Genomic DNA, 15,894 nt, shown 5'->3' on the forward strand with positions numbered 1-15,894 from the left:
GCATACTCGGCAAAGGAGTCCAGATCACTGACGGCTGCTGCCTCCCCCTCCGCCACTGCACCCTTCGACGCAGCTTCTCGAGCCTTCTTTTGTTGGCGGACTCCGATCACCACCTCTTCTTCCTCTTCCTCGACGGGGGAGTCAGGCTGCCGGCGTTTTCTCTCCAACGCCCGTTGTGTCCCAGCAGCGGTCCTCGTCACCCGCACCGGCGGCTCACCCCGGGACTCGGTGGCAGTCACCGTCGGCTGCACCGTCTTCTTTTGAGGACCGCGCCGGGTGGTAGGCATCCGCTCCCGCGGCCTTGTACCAACATTCCCCCTCTCCCCGCCACCCACTTGAGTGTCCGCCTGCACTACCGGCAGGCCATCCTCACCCAGGTGGGAGTGGTGCGGCATCGGCAGCTCCACCGCAACCTCAGACTGGCTCAGCACCAGCGTCTCCGGGTTCACCACCGTCTGCTGGGCCGCCAACCCCTCGGCATACATAGCCTCCAGAAAATTTTCTATCTCGGCGCGATCCATTGCTTTTTCGAAAGCGTCGCGACTGGATTTGTTACCGGGCGGGGTTTCTGAAAAGAAAAACACAAACACCCGTCAGTCCGGATTAAAAAAAAAAAAAAAAAAAAAAAAAAATGATGAGGTGTGGCGGAGTGGCTCTCACCAATAGAGCGAGTTAGCCCCAGGTCGACCAGCAATTCCCAACCGGTCAGAAGACGGAAGTCAAGCAAATTGCGGTTCCGCCAGCAGCCGCGGATCCTCGCCACGCGACACTCCTCTTCGCGCGTCAGAATATACCTTAGTCCCGCTGCACAAACACAATAATCATTAGCAAAAACCGCAGGTTTGCAAAAGTTTGAAACCGCCAGTTAGTTTTAGCGGAAACCAGTTGCCAACCTCGGATGGGCTGGAATTCCGACTTAGTCTTAAACGTCGGCCCCTCCACATTCGACCTAGTATGGTACTCCCAGCCATCTGTGGCGACGCAGAAAGTCCCCCGCCAGTAGGACATTGAGTCCCTTAAATTCTCAATCAACTTGGGCGCTCCCTGGCGGCGGCTTAGGTTCACGCACCCTCTGCAACCTCGGCGCTTCACATACACTAGCTCGTAGAAGTGAAGCACTTCCGCCACGGTAGGCCCCTCGCACCCCGACAAGCGCCACAGGGAGTTCATCGCCAACAGCAACCGCCACATGTTGGGACAGATCTGCCCAAAGGCAAGCCCAAACTCGCACACAAGAATTTGGAGATTGGGCACTAGCGGGAATGTCACTCCTTGGCGGAATATGGCCTCGTGCACGGCAGCACATCCCGCTGGGAGCATCGAGGCCTTCTCATCCGCTGTCGGGGGGCGCAGCTTCACCGAGCCCGGCAACCGGAACGTCCGCTTCATCCGGTTAACAGCGGCGGCATCCATCCGCCCACCTGCCTCGTCGACGGCGGTGCCATCTGAGAGGTACCACGCCGACTCGACATTTTGGCCCGGCGCTTCCCCTTCGCCAGCGGAGCCGCTAGCAGCGCTATTGCTCGCCAAGCGCTCGTCACGCCTAGCCAACTCACCCGCCCTAGAGCTCTCTGGACGCGAGCCACGATCCATAGCTATTTCCCAGGGGATGGTCCGAAGTGGCTCAACTTCAAGCGGTTCTGGCAGTGAGGTTCCTGCATGGGCAGACGGACGCAACGAGTCAATAAAGGTCATATCCGCCACGCTGAACGACACGTCAGACCCGGAATCCTCACTGCTCGAAATATCTATGACGTTGGCCATCCCAAACCCTAAAACCCACATCAGTTAGCACAAATACAGATCTAACCTACTCTCACATCAGATACAGCCAAAGATGCCAAGAACAACTACCCACAAAAATACCAAAACAAAAACAACCGCACGCTCAACCCAGATTAGACCGTCTAGCAAAACCCAAAACCCCAACTTTCTGTCAAACACCATAACCTCCCTCAAATCTCTCCCTACACCCTCCGAAAACAGCACAGAGGCAGTATCATACCATTAACAGAAATACCAAAACCCAGAAACCACCATTGCAGATTCAATGAAACAGGAAGAGGATCCGAAATACCAACCTCACGTCGAAGACTTTGGAGTGCAGTTCGTCTTCACTAACAGTGTTCGTCCTCTCCAGTCCGACTACTCCACGCAGGCCCGGAGATCTCCTTCGCAATTCGCAGGCGAACAAGGTTCGAAGCAGGCAACTCAGATTTGAAGATTTTCCAGAAATGTCGAAACTCGCTCAGTTCCCCCCTTTTTATGTCAACATCAAATAATCCTGAGCCGTCCGCTACAAAACTACATCACGTACCAACCGTACACGTGTCCCACGTCTTCATTAACTCCCTGGATTAACCGAGGCGTCGCCTCGGTTACGAGATCCATCATTACTCGCATTAATGACGAGAAGACGGCTAGGCTTAGGAGGCAAGCCTCCAGACGCTAACCCTCTCAGAGTTAGCCACGTGTCCACCGTCATCATTCTTTGGCTTCCAAGGGAAGTCACCACCTGACAAGTAAACCCCCCAACCATGGCAAGTCTCCGCTGAGCGAAAACCCCGCCCAGCGGATCCATCCTCACTTGTCATCTCCCAAGTGACGGAGTCTCCGCTGAGCGAAACCCCGCCAGCGGATCCTCACTTGTCATCTCCCAAGTGACGGAGTCTCCGCTGAGCGAAACCCCGCCAGCAGATCCTCACTTGTCATCTCCCAAGTGACGGAGTCTCCGCTGAGCGAAACCCCGCCAGCGGATCCTCACTTGTCATCTCCCAAGTGACGGAGTCTCCGCTGAGCGAAACCCCGCCAGCGGATCCTCACTTGTCATCTCCCAAGTGACGGAGTCTCCGCTGAGCGAAACCCCGTCAGCGGATCCTCACTTGCATCTCCCAAGTGACGGAGTCTCCGCTGAGCGAAACCCCGCCAGCGGATCCTCACTTGCATCTCCCAAGTGACGGAGTCTCCGCTGAGCGAAACCCCGCCGGCGGAGCTTCTCTCCTCATTTGGTAAACGGGGCGTCCTCCGCGACACAGCGCACCGCTGGCTGACCCCATTTCTCATCTGACAAGCTGCGTACTTTATTCAGCGCAACACCGCTCAATAAAATACCAAGCACGTCTACTTGACGCTGCTTCCTGCTACATCTAGCGGGGGACTTCCGCCAGCGGCGGATCCCGAGGCCACGCCTCTCTGACAACGCCGCCACGCGGAGTTACGGTCAGAATGTCCCTACGGGACACGGGGACTAGTCAACAGTCTACGACAGCCCTGATCAGGTACGTTGACCCCCGTCACCTGGGTGCTAAGATTGGGCTCGCAACCCAACACCCTCTGCTCCGTGCAGCGCTGCTCCATGCAGCTCCCCCTCAACAAACAATAACAACGACCATCCGGAGGTCCATCTTAGCCGGGGAGTGGGGGACTCCCTGGGGGGCCTAGCAGGGGCCCACCCGAAAGGGCACAAAGCGTTTGCTCAATAAATCCATGGTTGACAACGCACTGACGCTAATTATGCTTCTGCAAAGTCTAGCGGGAGAAACGCTTCAAACCGCCGATCAACTCCCCAACCAAGATTGCCCTCCTTGACTGGGGATTTGGGGGACTTGTACATGCATGTCCATTTGCAAGCATAATTAGCTATAATGAGCCACGCTCATGGTACCACCGGGGGTACCAACGCCCACCATATGAGTGACTGACGTAAAGACAGTTAGCCGGGTTACCGCCTGAGCCCCGGATCAACCCCAAAGCACCGCCGACGCGCCGCCACGCGCCGTGTCAAGATGGCATCAGAAGCTACTGAAACTGGGAACTGAAGCACCATCAGTCCCACATCGAAAACAAGGAGAAGATCATCCTCTTCCTCACCTATAAAAGGTCCTCTCCTCTCTCCTCATTTATTACGCATTCAATACTTACCTACTGTTACTTTGTCAACATAAATACATTGACTAACTTAGGCATCGGAGAGTTGAAGACCGCCCGGCGCGGTCTCCCTCTGACGCCCGTTGTATTTTATTTGACAGGTAACGGGAACCATTCACAACAAAGGTAGCGATCCGCCTGCCGGATCAGCGTTAACTAAGGTCCAGCTACCGCTAGACTTTTAGACATTAACAGTATGTAATTCCATATTTAGATGATCCTGAATCTTTAAAGTTTCCCCCAGATGACTATAGGTTTATAAGTGTTGATGCCTGGACTGCATTTGTAAAGGAAAGGACAAGCCCAAAATTTTTGGTTAGTTTCCTGATCATATTTTAAACTACATTTCAGAATGACTAATTGTATTGATGTGTGCTTATTTATGTAAATGAAATGCAGAAATTGCATGAGGATCAAAAGGAAAAGCGTCGCATGAATGTATATGACCACCATATGTCGCGTAAGGGATATGCAGGATTGAGAGAAGAGCTGGTTAGTAAAAGTTTCTGCATATATTTAATTATAGGCTACATCATATAGTCTGTTTAATGTAAAACTAATAAGATCAAGCTTTGTTGTACATAGTCTAAAACAGTGCCGGAGGAGGAAATTGATAGAGCAATGCTTTGGGTCAAGGGACGCCAAACCAAACAGGGAACTTTTAAACGTGATGCGATTAAAGAGACTGCTGAAAAAATTGTATGTACTTTATACTTGTTTCATTTTGCTATTTTAGTTCGGTATTGAATTTCTGAGTTTTAACTTGAAGCCTATATTGCATATGGCAGGACACACTGAAACATAAGGAACGAGATGGAGAATTGACTATAAATGGAAGTAATGATGTGCTGACATTAGCTTTGGGGACTCCGGAGCAGACTGGAAGAGTTAGAGGCGTGGGGGGTTATGTTTCTAACCCAAATGGATACTTCCACCTCCCAAAACGCAGAAAAGAGAGTGTTAATGAGTCGATGAGACAAAGCGTGAGGCAGATACTTGAAGAGGAGAAACAGAAGTTGGAGGATGAGTTGAGAGAAAAGATATATGCTGAAGAGAGGGAAAAGATAGCGGCCGAAGAGAGGAAAAAGATAGCGATCGAAGAGAGGGAAAAGATAGCGGCTGAAGAGAGGGAAAATATAGCAGCTGAAGAGAGGGAAAAGATAATGGCATCTGAAAGGGCATTGTTGCTTTCTAGGATTGAACAATTGGAAGCAAGAGTTCCTGTAACCTGCCCTGAGGTAGCTCCCACTGTTGAAGAAGGAAAAGTTGTAGTACAAGAACACACATCTGGCCAAGCAAGCTGTTCACATGCGGCAGATCGGCGTCTCAAGATTGCTAACAAAAAAGACACTAAAAAGGGGGCGATAGTTTCTGAAGTGACAAAAGTTTTGGATGTGATGGAGAGTAAGTTGGCGCAAAAAGGGAGGAAGAAGACTTTAAAGGTCAAGCAGTCCAACATTGACTTTGAAGCAGCAATTGGAGAACTTGAAGGAATCAGTTGCATGTTGATGCAATGAAGAATGTTACAGAGGAAATAGAATCAGTTGATTTGACCCTCCTAGAGAAAAAAAGAAAGGTATATTTACGTGCATTATAAAGATACATATTGTTCTAGTTGAATGTGTGTGATTCAATCCTAGCTTGATGGGTAATTTATGGAGTTCAATTTCTAAACCTTAATCATTCTATTACATTTCAATTATAGTAGGAATGTTTATAAGATTAGCAATCAAAACTTGTAGATTGACTACTCGTGTGGAAAGCTGATTGTTCTTTTATTGATGCACAAGTATCTACATATCATTGTATTCATTTTAATGTGTGTATTGTTATTTACTGATTGTCGGTATAGGTAAATCCTATGGAGAAGAAATGCAAGTTAGCATTGGGTTCAGCTGACCATATTGTTGCTTTTGCAACGGTTATCACAAGCGATGGTCCCTTAGAAGTTTGTCATGGGACTCCATTGGGAGATGATAGATTGCGTGTTTCTGTTTATGCTACTTTGGAAGAAAATGCTCTGATTCCATTTGTTGTAGAAGATGAGATCAAGACAGTGAAGCAAGCTATGGGAAGCTGGGTAATGTGGCCGAAAAACTTGATCATATTTGATGAAAAGGTATATATACTTGTATGTGATAAGTATATTTTTATTTAGATATTGTGAGGATTATCCTATTGTTAATTGTATTGTTAACTCTTCATTTAGACAAAAACAAGTGCTAAAGCAAGTAGGAAGAAGAAAAAAAAACCAGTTTATGCAAGATTCAGAAGAAGAGTTTGGCTTGTTGTCACTCGAATCAAGCTTGCCAACTGCATTGCAGAGGTTATGTGTGTGGGGAAAAGAAGGGTTCAAAGATGGAAGGGCTATTTGCTTTTATAAAGAAGATCATGTATTTGGTATTAATGCTAAGAGCTATCTACTTGACTTAGATGTTACGAGGCTTGCAACCATGACAGAAGTAACAGGAACCCTTATAGTGCTGTATATGAGGTAAATTTGTGCTTCTTAACATGAAATTCAATGATATTTATGCATGTTTATCCCAAATTCAGAACCTTTCTTGGTTATATATTAGTATGTCATACGTGCATGTTTCTGTTGCTGTTGTTGTTGATGTTGCTGTAGGTACTTGCATGATTGACTTAAAGAATCCAAAATGCTAGACATGGTTGGTTTCATTGACCCAACATTGATTGGTGAGAAAGGGTGTGGGAGTGCAACAACGAGGTCCCGAAGTATAAAAGATCGCCTGATAAGTGCTTCTCCAAATCAGATTTTCTTGTTGCCTTACAATGCATCGTATGTGTTTGCTTAAACTAAGCCTTTGTTATTCATATGATAGATTGCCGCTATTACATGTACATGGATATTTCCCTAAAATAATTTTAATGAATTATAGTGTTCATTGGATGTTGACTGTGATCGATCCGGACAATGAGACTGTCTATTTTATGGATCCATTGAGAAGACGCCTTCCGGGCGGAGAATGGAAAGATATTGTTGACACGTAAGATATTGCTTAATGATTGTTTATATATTGTTAGTCCTTTCTAATGTTGGTCAGCAGAGAGCTTATATATTGTTGGTTCTTATGTTGGTATGCTTTTATATAGTGCTATATCAATGTTTAAAGGGGAACGCAACAAGAAAGGACGGAGCTCTATTCAATGGAAGAACATGGCAGTAAGTAGTGTTCGACATAGTTATTTCCTTTTGAATAATGATTCAGTCAATAATTATAGTAGTATATGTATGCTGTTGAATGATGGTGAGCGCTGTCTATTTTTTAGGGTATTCCATCACAGCCAAACGACAAACAGTGTGGCTATTTTGTGATGAGATATATGAGGGATATCATCCATGATACAAACTTGTCATTTGCAGATAAGGTAACTGCATGAAACTTCTTAATTTGGATGTTTGCTGTTAGTTTTTCAAAATAGTTTTGTTTTAGTTTATCAGATGGCATTTATTTCATTGTTATTTTCAAACTATTACAGTGGGCTAGGAGAGCCGACCATGTTTATGGTCAAGTGGAAATTGATGAAGTGCGTAATGAGCTTGCAAGTTATGTGTTGAAGAACATCCTCAAGCTGTAATGTATGCAATTGCTCATGCCCTAGAAGCTGTGAAGTGAAATAGGCTAGAAATGTATTTTTGTGCTCCAAAGTGACAATTTAAAGTGCATTTCTTCACTTATTTTGCTAGTGGAGTAGTATAGATGTGCTCCATATTTTGGTGTTGGCATGGAGTAGTACAGTGCTCCTTTTTGGCAATATTGTGTAATACATTTCAGTATAATTATGTGGATTATAACAATATTAGATATATATTGGTAATTACTGTTCATATGGTAATTTTTGATTTCATTTTCTGCTGTGCGTACACAATGTTCACAACAAGCATACAATAAAAACTGTTGTGTGAGACTAATATTGATCACAGATGCAATCAATGTTTTAGTTGTGTGAATAACAATCACACAATAGTTATAAAAAAAAAAAAAAAAAAGACTTCTGAATCACAATCACACAACAGTTATAACAAAAAAAATGACTTCTGAATTACAGTCACACAACGGGTTCTTAAGTTGCCCGTCGTCTGAGTGATGTTCACACGACAGTTAATAATGTCGACAAGCTATCAACAGCCTGTCGACATGCTATCGACATGGATGCCAAGTTCTTCAGACAACAGTTCTCTAAATCATGTTTCATCATACGGCAGCGAGATATACGACAGTCAGCTCCGCATCAGACGACAGTTTTTAGCCGTCGTCTGATTCAATTTTTGTACTAGTGTTGGTGATTGTTATTTATGAATGATGTTGTAGTTACAATCCAACGTAGGATTAACTATATATGTTGTACGTATTAACATATATAGGAACAACTAAACTAAACTACAATGACTATAATCTGTTATTTCTTCTTACTTGTGAACAATAGAAAAGTGAAATCATAACCAATATCAAACAACAGAAAAGTGAAATCAAAATCAATATCAAACAACAGAAATTGCAATCAAACGACAGAACTCACCACATAGATGTTGACTAGAAGAATCTAAAGCAACATAAAATTGACCTTGAAAACCAATTCAGACAACATATTTGTCAATTAAATGCTAAAATTGGTATATTCAAACAACAGAAACACATGTTTTCCCGTCAATTAAGAAGCATTAAAACCACAGATATATGTCTAAGTCTGTTGTCCATAATGCTTTTGGAACAACATTTATCTGTTGTTTCTATGTTAAAAATGACAGAAGGTCACAAATCCTTCAAAGTTGGGTTTTTCAGACAATAGAGCCTTGTGAAACTTCTGTTGTGTGAAGGAGGTGAGACGACGAAGGATGTCCGTTGTCGATCTGATGCAGTAAGAGATGGCAGCTGGATACACAACATATAATTTACATATCAGATGACAGATATCATCTATTGTCTGAAGGCATTATTGGCAGAGTGTGCATATAGGGATAAGTTAGAGTTTTCTAACATAAGAAATATGGTCAATTCACAATGATAGAATACCTAATAAAGAGGTTGATATGGAAATTCCTAGTGAGGTTAGCTAAACATACGCGTCTAATCTTTAGGTTGTAATTAAAATAAAAACCTATTAGATAGGTTAAAAACTTAAACCTCTACCTTTAAGTCAGGTTGCAAGTAAATTGATTTTAAATTACCAAAAATTAAATTTCATATTCATTTAAATCTAGCCTTTCAATTCAAAAAATAAAAAATAAAAAATGTAAAGAAAGGCTCAATAATTCTAGCAATAATGATGAGTAGAAGGAAAATTGCTATAATAATGGGATTCAAATTTGCTCACCACTTTTATTTTGTGGTGATATTACCACCCTATTAAAACTTGTCACGTCATATAGAATTAATTGAAATTATTTTTTAATAAAACATCATGATTAACCATAATTATGTTTTATAACTCATGACAGTTTTGTATTGAGTGGTGGAATCACCACCAAAATATTGGTGGTGAGCAAATTTGAATCCATAATGAGACCAATAAAATATCTACAATTAAGGTATTTAAAGAGAAAGTTAATTTTGCTATTTGATTAATATTTATCAGCTTTAAATAGTGACAATATGTGTAATTTAGAAAAAAAAAAAAAAAAAAGACTATTTTATTCTAGTTGGTAATAATTAAGTGTGAATTGAAAAAAAATATAGTAGGTGGATTTTTTTCCATTAGATTTTATAGAAATTGGGTCTATAATGAATTCCCCCTTTTATTTATTGATGAACTCAACTTATGACATATATTTTTGTAACATTAAGAGTGAAGTGTTGTTTTGAACTTAAGCCCTCGACCAAGTTCGGTTGGAGAGAAATATGTACTTATTCATTGAACCAAATCTAAGTTAATTAGGTGAACATATCCAGATTAATTAGTCCATGTAGTTCTCCGACCAAAATGTCATACCCCATTCAATAGTAGTACAACGTAAAACTAGCAAAAGCATATAGGCAATTCTATTGCATTCAACGTGGTTATCCGACTCTATGGGATCTGACTGTATGTGCTACTTTTAATTAGTTGTTGCATTAATTATTGGAGACTTCAAACTTTGAAGATGCCTTTGTTTGTTGGGTGGATCCTATTGTAGCAAAAATGCATTGGACTCACCGGACCTACATCCACCATTGTTTTTGCCATATCATTTTTAAATTTGATAAAGCAACACAATTGGCCATTACCAAGTGCAGGTCCTTTTCATCTATGTCTCGAACCCTGTCTCATTCGTACTGTAATGGATAAGATCAGTAGAATGCCATATGGCTTTAAACAATAGTTTCTTTGCCTTCATAAGGGGATATTTCTTTGTGGTCAGCTAGATATGATCAAATTTCAAACAAAAAGATAGAGATCGATAGAGATAGATACCAAGAGAGATCGAGTGGAGGCAAGTCCTCCCCCCCCCCCCCCAAACCTCCAAAAGCCACATTAAGGCTCGCTTCAAACTTCTACCTGCCTCTTTCATTAATCCCGATCTACGTATTTCGGTTGGGATAAACTCAGATTACGGGTAATGATCACTTGTAAATCACGTGTTTTCAGGTAAAGTATCGACTAGTTTTGACCTGTTTATTACTTCTTTATTTGGATGCATAAATACACGTTCGATCACATGGGATGTGGAGAATAGAAAGCGAAGAGGATTATATCATAAAAGCGAAGAGTGTATTGCAGCTATGGTGATTCTGAGGTTGGACACGTGTGTGGAGCTACTGAAGCTGGCCATAGAGTTCGTCATCGTCGTAGCAGAAGCAGTCGAGATAGCTCTTCAGCAGAACTTCCCTCCAAATCTTACAAGTACTTCAGCTTATACCAGCACTCATCTTCCTTTTGTTGGCTTTCTCCCTTGAGATTCTTTGTATAGATTAGCTAGCGCTCATGAGTTTTATATCTGCAAAATTGTACAGTCCAGCTAATCTCTAATGTAAAGCTTCAGGTTCGTTTAAATTCTACTCACTTGCTTATTCCTTTGGGGGCCAGAAGAGATTTGTATTATGAGCTCTACTGGCACCGTTGATGCTTGGTAAACAGAGAGCCGATAGCCAATTCGCAAAGATCGATGGTTTTGAATTTCCCCATTATTATAATAAAAAGAAAATGGGTACTTTTTTTTGAATAAACAGAGAAAATGGGTATTCAAGCACTGAAGCGTGATAGATACCTGTCTTTGTGAAATTGGTGTGGATTTTGGTTTGGTTTACCAATTTACCTAGTTCCAGTAGCCTCTGAAATGGTACATTGATACTGTTCGCTCAGTTTCTTTAGGGTCTGTTTAGCCCTGGAATGCTCGACATATAATAAGCTGCTTAATAAATAATTTAACCAGCTACGAGTATTAGTGATGGATAATCTGGTTAATATAAAAAAATGTTAGGTAATCTGGTTGGTCACAATGTAGGCCAAAAACACGTGAATTGCATATTTCATATTTCATATTAAATTGGATTTGGTTCCCAAAGAAAATAAGAATCTGCTAGCTGGCGAACAGGTTTTGCTGGATAGATGAGGGCAGGAATAGAATGGGGAACAGAGTAAATGTCGCTTCATGCATGTAAGTCCACAGCCTTGCAACAGACGCTAGCAGCTAGCTTAAGTTGACCCCTGAAAGCGCAGTAGACGGTAGCTCACGCATACGATAAAGATGGAGGCTTATTTCTGCAATTGAATCGTTGGATGCTTCTGAATTATTGATATCGGACAATAGCATACGTAAAGGAATCAAAGAATAGGTTTCAACTCTAGTCGGCGGAAAGTCTTATCTGTCGGTCGAGTCAGTGGGCTATTCGAGTGTTCGATTAGTTGATATCTAAAAATATCTTATCTCAATACTTATTGCATTCCACCGTGCAAAGATAAAAAATATCCTTACTTTTGCCGACATGTTCTTTTTGTAATGGTCCATTGGATCAACCTATTGAACTAATCCACCACCGAACAGAAGATTTTTCTAGAGGTGAACTTTGAACCTTCGACTCTTTCCGACTTTTTTTTCTTGATACAGACGGCCAACTTTTAATTGTGGTCAAACAAAAATAACGAGATTTTAAAAATATTCTCTTTTAGTCCTTTCTAAAGTTTTTAGACCAATAATTTTTCTTGAAAACACTATTTTGTCGTCAGTAAATTAATAAAAGTTATAATTATTTAAAGAAAATTGAAATTGGAAGAGAATTGAATCGTACTTTTATTGATAATAGGAGTATCTTTATATAGAGGATTATAAGACATAGAATTAGAGTTGTACAAGGAAAGATATCGTATAATTAATTAATCGGATATCTATGAATATCTCCGAAAATATCTCTAATTCAAAACTCTATTACAACTAGGTCAAGTAACTTAGAGTTTGGGACAAACACATATTTTAGATTTACTTGAACACTTCCCCTTGTGTCGCCTAAACGTGGTGCTCCTCTCATTGCCTCATTAAAAACCTTGCAGAGTAACAAAAACCCTGTGGGAAAAAAATAACCTCGGTCGAATAGGAAAAATAGCACAACACACCCTTCATGTTTCGAAACCATACATGTAGACATCTCCCTCTGATGACAACGGTCATGAGAGTTCGGATAACTTCCGCAAACAATGCTACCAACATGTTTCTCGAAAGTGGAATTTAGGCAATGACTTAGTGAGCAAGCCTGCCACACTATCCTCAGATTGAATATAATTCACTTTGATCTTGAGGAGAGTCTGTTGTTGCTGATTATGCTTGGTGTTGTCGCTTTTGATGTAGCCCTGCTCCCTTCGATCAAAACAAGCATCATTATCCTAAATGCTTGTAGGCTCATTTATGGTAGACTTCAAACCACAATTGTTCGAACATGCGTAACTATGAATCCAATCCATATATGACAGGACCCGCCCCAGATTTCACCCCGAAATCCAAAGTAGCCCTGCGGGGCCCACCTTAGAAGAAATTCTACCAAAAATTTGGTGGAACTTCCCCTAAAAAGGACTATCCAAAACCTGTGGAAAAATATTTACACTTCTAAACCATCCATCCTTATTCTCCTGTAGCCACCCTGCTCCTCAAATCACAACATTCTACAATTCACAATACACAAATCTCAACTTAATAACAATAATTTCACGGTTATCAGAGCAAATCTAAAACAAAAGGTATACTAGAATAGTAGAATAAAAGTAAAGAGGGTGAAGGATCGATAGATCCTACAATGCGGAAGCAGTGACAACTATGCCTCAACCCGCATATGCCCGACCTCCACTAATTTCGCCTGCAAACTGGGCATTTGAAACCGAATGGCCCAGGGGAAAGTATTGAAAAACACGTTAGTGTGAGTGGACAAAAATATACAATCAAGATAATTTAAATGAAGCAAACTTGAATACTTTCCCACTTATTTAAATTTATAAAACCTCGATGCATGCAACGTTTGTAAAATTTTATTTCTTAAAATCAGGAAACTGGAAATCAAACCTGCTGAGTATCGTATCATTGGACTAGACCCCGCTAGCCCAAAAATAATAAGATATGGGAAAGAAATATCCCCATACGGGTAAAGAAACCCCTAACCTCGACTGCCACTCACACATAGATTGTGTGAGGAGGAGAACTAATAATCTCGACTGCCACTCACGTGAGGAGAAGAATAAACTATCTCAACCGCCACTCACAAACACAAAGTACGTGAGGAGGAGAAGTAGTAATTGGACCCCGGTATGGTGAAGAAAACATTCAAAAAATCCCGAAAAATTCAAAAGACTTCCCCAATCTCTCACGAGAAAAATAACCATTCCAATGACGTGGCACTGCACGCCAAAATATTCTCAAATCCGTAACCAAACCTAGAAATTAGTACGAGCACAAATTCCTTTGGAAAATCCCATTTCCAAAAATATTCCAGAATATCTCAAAATTGGCAACTAAATATAATATGTAATCCGGAAATCATCTCGATAAAATATATCGTCGAAAAATCACGTAAATCATATTTCCAAAATAATAATGATATATTCCAAAACTAATTCCGAATCTCTCTTGAAATCTCAAGAATTGATAGTTAATTATAATAAAAAAATTCTGAAAATTACCACGGGATAATAGTAAGGTAAATATCACATAAATCAAGATTCTCAAATTGAGCATAGTGACTCTTAATTCAAAAGTTCAAACCAATAAATCAATTAATAATCCAAACCAAAATAAAATACTCGATAATTAAATTGATAAATCAATAAAATCAAAATTTGCGGAAATTGATTTGCATGCATCAATTAAAATCAAAAGTCCACTCACAGTAATATATAGGTGATCACGCATACGGGTTTTCGTGGAACGGTAACTCGGTATAGCGTCCTGTATACAATTTTATTCCGTAAACAACAATTCGTCAATTAAATATGATTCTAAAATCAATCCTCTTAAATCAACATCTCCATTTCCTTCAATTCAACCCAAACTTTACCACCAACACCATTTCATTAATTTACCAGTTCTAGAGCAGATTCGAGAGAAATCCGACGGTCGGATTCTCATAAATCGATAACTGAAATTCTGAATTTCCAGGAATTTATAATCGATCCAAAACTTCCCTAATCTTCACGAAACTTCATATATAAGCTCTACAACATTTATAGGATTTAAGAGGCTAAAAATTGAATATAAAAAAGCTGCCCTATGTGCCTCCACGCTCGACCTACAGTGGCGGCGCTGTCGCCACCGCCACCAGCTCCAATAGCCACCAAAATTTGGCAGCGACACCTACTCAACAGACCCAACAACTTTCTCAACTGTGACAAAGTCAAAAAATGAGTAGAAGTACCTCAACAATTAAGGAGAAGGTTGAACCCGATTCATGAATAGTGACCCAGAATTTCAAACCTTCAATTCTTCCTTCTCGCTTCAAATCGGAGTCAATGGCTTTAGGAGAAATGATCACCGGCTCGGGGCGCCTCTACTGACCCAATTTGGTGGTCGGAAATGGCCGAATCGCTGGAAAAGCTCAAACTGCCCCCGTGAGGTTCCTTGCTTCGATTCGGGGTTTTTTTGCCAAATCGCCGAGACCTACGTGTATCAACATTCAGAGGAGGAAGAGGCGATCCTAGCCCAGCTGGAATCACGTCGATTGGACGCCGGACGTGGGAGACATTAGCCGGTGAAGGGAGGCGATTTCCAGCTCAAGCTGTGCGGCTTCTCATCCATGCAGTGCCCTCCAAAATTTGTTTTTCACCCCGATGTCTTCTGAGAAGTTGTAGACGACGTCAAGGCGAGAAAAATTGCTTTTGTAATCAAGTTGATTGGAGGCCTGTGGAGGAAGATATGGCCGGACAAAGAAGCCCCCAGAAAACGTGACAGGGAGTGGAGAGGAGAAAGAGAGAGAGCTCGGTAAGTTTCAGGAAAAATATGGAAACTTACCACAGTACTTTCTCTATATATAGAAAGTTATTATGAACAGTAATTTTAGTATTTTGGCCATAACTTTTGCATACGAACTCCGATTTAAGCGTACTACATATGCACAGACTCGATTTAATGTCCTCTACAACTTTTGTGCAGAAAATTTTCTCAAATTTTGACCCGAACAAAAAATCAACTTTTAGGGCCACTAAAAGTATCGAAACAAAGTAAAAAGTGAAAATAGTTGTCGTTTACCGTCCAGATGACTAGTAAACAGGTAAATTAAGTTATGGAACGTTACAATTTACATTCACGAACCACTTTGTGAAGAGCAATAATCTCTGCATTGTTCGAAGATATAGCGACTATGGTCTATTCTGTAGACTTCCAAGATATCGCGGTCTTACCCATGGTGAATACTTAACCTGTTTGGGAATGACTTTTGTGTGGGTCAAAGAGATACCCAATATCAACAAAACCTTTCAAAACACATGTCATTTTGGGATGGGGATAGTGAACTCAGGCAAGTGTTGGCGGCGTTCCTAGTGTGTGATGGA

The 15,894-nt window shown here is 41.5% G+C and overlaps 2 protein-coding genes across 3 annotated transcripts; both read left to right on the top strand.

The window, feature by feature from the left end:
- Positions 1-6,595: 6,595 nt before the first annotated feature.
- LOC121049950 lies at positions 6,596-7,530 on the top strand. The gene is made up of 5 exons (XM_040508441.1): positions 6,596-6,730; positions 6,831-6,938; positions 7,045-7,114; positions 7,222-7,320; positions 7,432-7,530. The coding sequence occupies exons 1-5, from the start codon at positions 6,597-6,599 to the stop codon at positions 7,528-7,530; spliced, it is 510 nt and encodes a 169-aa protein (XP_040364375.1). The 5' UTR covers position 6,596.
- Positions 7,531-10,335: 2,805 nt separating this feature from the next.
- LOC112172658 lies at positions 10,336-11,096 on the top strand. Of its 2 annotated transcripts, none has more exons than XM_024310093.2 (2): positions 10,336-10,486; positions 10,607-11,096. In XM_024310093.2, exon 2 carries the CDS (start codon positions 10,653-10,655, stop codon positions 10,824-10,826), a length of 174 nt encoding a protein of 57 aa, XP_024165861.1. In that variant the 5' UTR covers positions 10,336-10,486; positions 10,607-10,652; the 3' UTR covers positions 10,827-11,096. The 2 variants fall into 2 exon arrangements, with proteins under 2 accessions (XP_024165861.1, XP_024165862.1); XM_024310094.2 differs by having other exon boundaries at positions 10,360-10,518; positions 10,651-11,096.
- Positions 11,097-15,894: the final 4,798 nt, after the last annotated feature.

This window comes from Rosa chinensis, chromosome 6, assembly GCF_002994745.2.
Source record: "Rosa chinensis cultivar Old Blush chromosome 6, RchiOBHm-V2, whole genome shotgun sequence".
NCBI classification, from domain to species: domain Eukaryota; kingdom Viridiplantae; phylum Streptophyta; class Magnoliopsida; order Rosales; family Rosaceae; genus Rosa; species Rosa chinensis.

Bases quoted from the DNA above. Each gene is read 5' to 3' on its own strand.
- LOC112172658 (XM_024310093.2), top strand. From the start codon at position 10,653: ATGGTGATTCTGAGGTTGGACACGTGTGTGGAGCTACTGAAGCTGGCC.
- LOC121049950 (XM_040508441.1), top strand. From the start codon at position 6,597: ATGGTTGGTTTCATTGACCCAACATTGATTGGTGAGAAAGGGTGTGGG. The intron at 6,939-7,044 runs GTAAGATATTGC...GCTTTTATATAG, and splicing joins TGGAAAGATATTGTTGACAC to TGCTATATCAATGTTTAAAG. The intron at 7,321-7,431 runs GTAACTGCATGA...AAACTATTACAG, and splicing joins ACTTGTCATTTGCAGATAAG to TGGGCTAGGAGAGCCGACCA.